Source organism: Fulmarus glacialis, unplaced genomic scaffold (genome assembly GCF_000690835.1).
Source record: "Fulmarus glacialis isolate BGI_N327 unplaced genomic scaffold, ASM69083v1 scaffold12030, whole genome shotgun sequence".
NCBI lineage: Eukaryota > Metazoa > Chordata > Aves > Procellariiformes > Procellariidae > Fulmarus > Fulmarus glacialis.
In genome coordinates this window covers 4704-6523 of record NW_009187136.1, presented here as the reverse complement: position 1 = coordinate 6523, position 1820 = coordinate 4704, and the positions used below count along the sequence as shown (strand labels likewise).

Sequence of the window (1820 nt, the reverse complement as noted above, 5' to 3'; positions counted from 1 at the left end):
GTGGAACTCCCAAGCTGCCACTGAGAAAAGAAAAATGCTAATTATAAGCAAACCCTCTTGTTATTCCAAATACTGACTATATTTTCATTTTACTCTGAAAACTGATTTGAAAAGCACTGTGCCAAGATAATGACCATTCTGTAGGCTTTTCCTGTCCCTTGCAACTATACCAACTACTCTCAAGATGAAATGCATTTCTTTTGTCTGTATGAGTTCACTTTCAATGAATTATGGACAGGCACAGTGAGGACATTTGTACAAACATCCTATTGTATCAGGGCAAGTTCCAGACACTATAACCACAGAATGCAACTGTAGGCTGAAAGGAAAATCACGTCCATAAGTACTGTGAATGTCTTTGCCTTTGACACAGTTCTTCTGTGAAAGTAATCAAAATAAAACTGAAAAAACATCCCATCTTAAATGCCTAGAAATTAAATTCGTTCTTCCATATTGTAAAGTAAGTCAGTCTCCATAAGCAACTCAAACCTTAATCTGTCTAGTTTCCATGAGCATTCAGAGATTGCCACATGGGGTTTTTTGGAGGGCTTATTTTCTTAATTACTCTCTCCCTCCCATGGACCTTAGGCAGACTATCATCTTAACGTGCTAACAAGTGGCAAGTCTGGTGGATGGCTCCCACTACCTTCCTAACATTTTCTTACCTCAACAGAGCTATTTGTTGAGCCTCCTGTTGCTGTGTGTCTGCTGTATTGTTTGAACTGTTGCAATCCATCCTGCACAGCTTGCACCACTCCATTTCCCCACTGCGGGAAACAGCCTTCTCTTGGTAGCGAACGGAGCTCCGAAATGCAGGCTTGAATTCGTGCAAAGTTTTCTTTCACTTGCTGCAAAACAGTATTCAATGACACTGAAAGACTGGAAATGTCAAACTGATAATATGAAATACTTTTCCATAATGTGGGAGGAGGCTTTTGAATTCACAGCACTGAGATAAGACTGGAGGCAGGAGCCAAGTCATAAAGCAGGGAACGGTGATATGAATCAAAACCAGCTGATTATTATGCTAGTAACAACACACACGATCATTCCTCAAGTTTTCAGCTGTCTACCTGTTGCCTGCTGCTAGCCAAAACGTAGTAGTTCAGCATGCCCCTCCCCTCTGGTCCTGCATAACACAGAGGCAGAACTTGAGACAGAAACAGGAGCACTGAGGCGGTGTGATATCCCCAGGCCATAGTCACCCCTGCCATATCCGTACTCCTTTACTCGTCGAGCTGTGGACCTCTGACACCTGCGTTCAGGAGGGTTAGAGTCAGACTGTGGCAACAGGTTCAAAAAGGGGTTCCACAAACTCATGGGTAACAGGTCCAGAAGCAGATACCAAGAGGAACAGCCTCAAATGTATCCTCTATCATTCTTAATACAACAGCTGTGGAACTAGGGGAGTGTGAGGAGAATGAACTGTAGAAAGTGATTGGGCTGGGGCACTCCCCCAAAATAGCCTTTCCTTTTGATACTGGGCTGACGGACTGTTGGTCTGACTCAGGAGGGCATTTCTTATGTTCTTATACTGCAGGAGGGTCTGTGGACCCTCCGGCTTCAAAGATGAGCTACCAGAGCAAGTGTTAGAAAGGAAAAATTACTCTATAGCTGTCATTTGTAAAAATGTTTTATTCCTTCAGGCTACAGCTACCACTGTACAATGGCTGCCCCGAGGACAGCTGGTCTGACTCATTATGGCAAGATGAACATTATAAATGCACAGATTATTAACCCATTGTGCTCCACTATGATGCTTTGTGTCAGTCTCATGGATTGGAGGACATTGGGCCATATTCTCACTGCCCGCTATGGTG

The 1820-nt window shown here is 43.6% G+C and overlaps 1 protein-coding gene across 1 annotated transcript in view; it reads right to left on the bottom strand.

Annotated features, from left to right (window-relative positions):
* Positions 1–665: 665 nt before the first annotated feature.
* LOC104074036 (meiosis 1 arrest protein-like) overlaps positions 666–1820 on the bottom strand; it is a gene marked incomplete at its 3' end in the record, with an annotated part of 5821 nt that continues 4666 nt past the window's right edge. Inside the window, exon 2 of the mRNA XM_009574010.1 lies at positions 666–848. Within this exon, the coding sequence (XP_009572305.1) occupies positions 666–848 (183 nt within the window). The remainder of the gene's footprint in view (positions 849–1820) is intronic.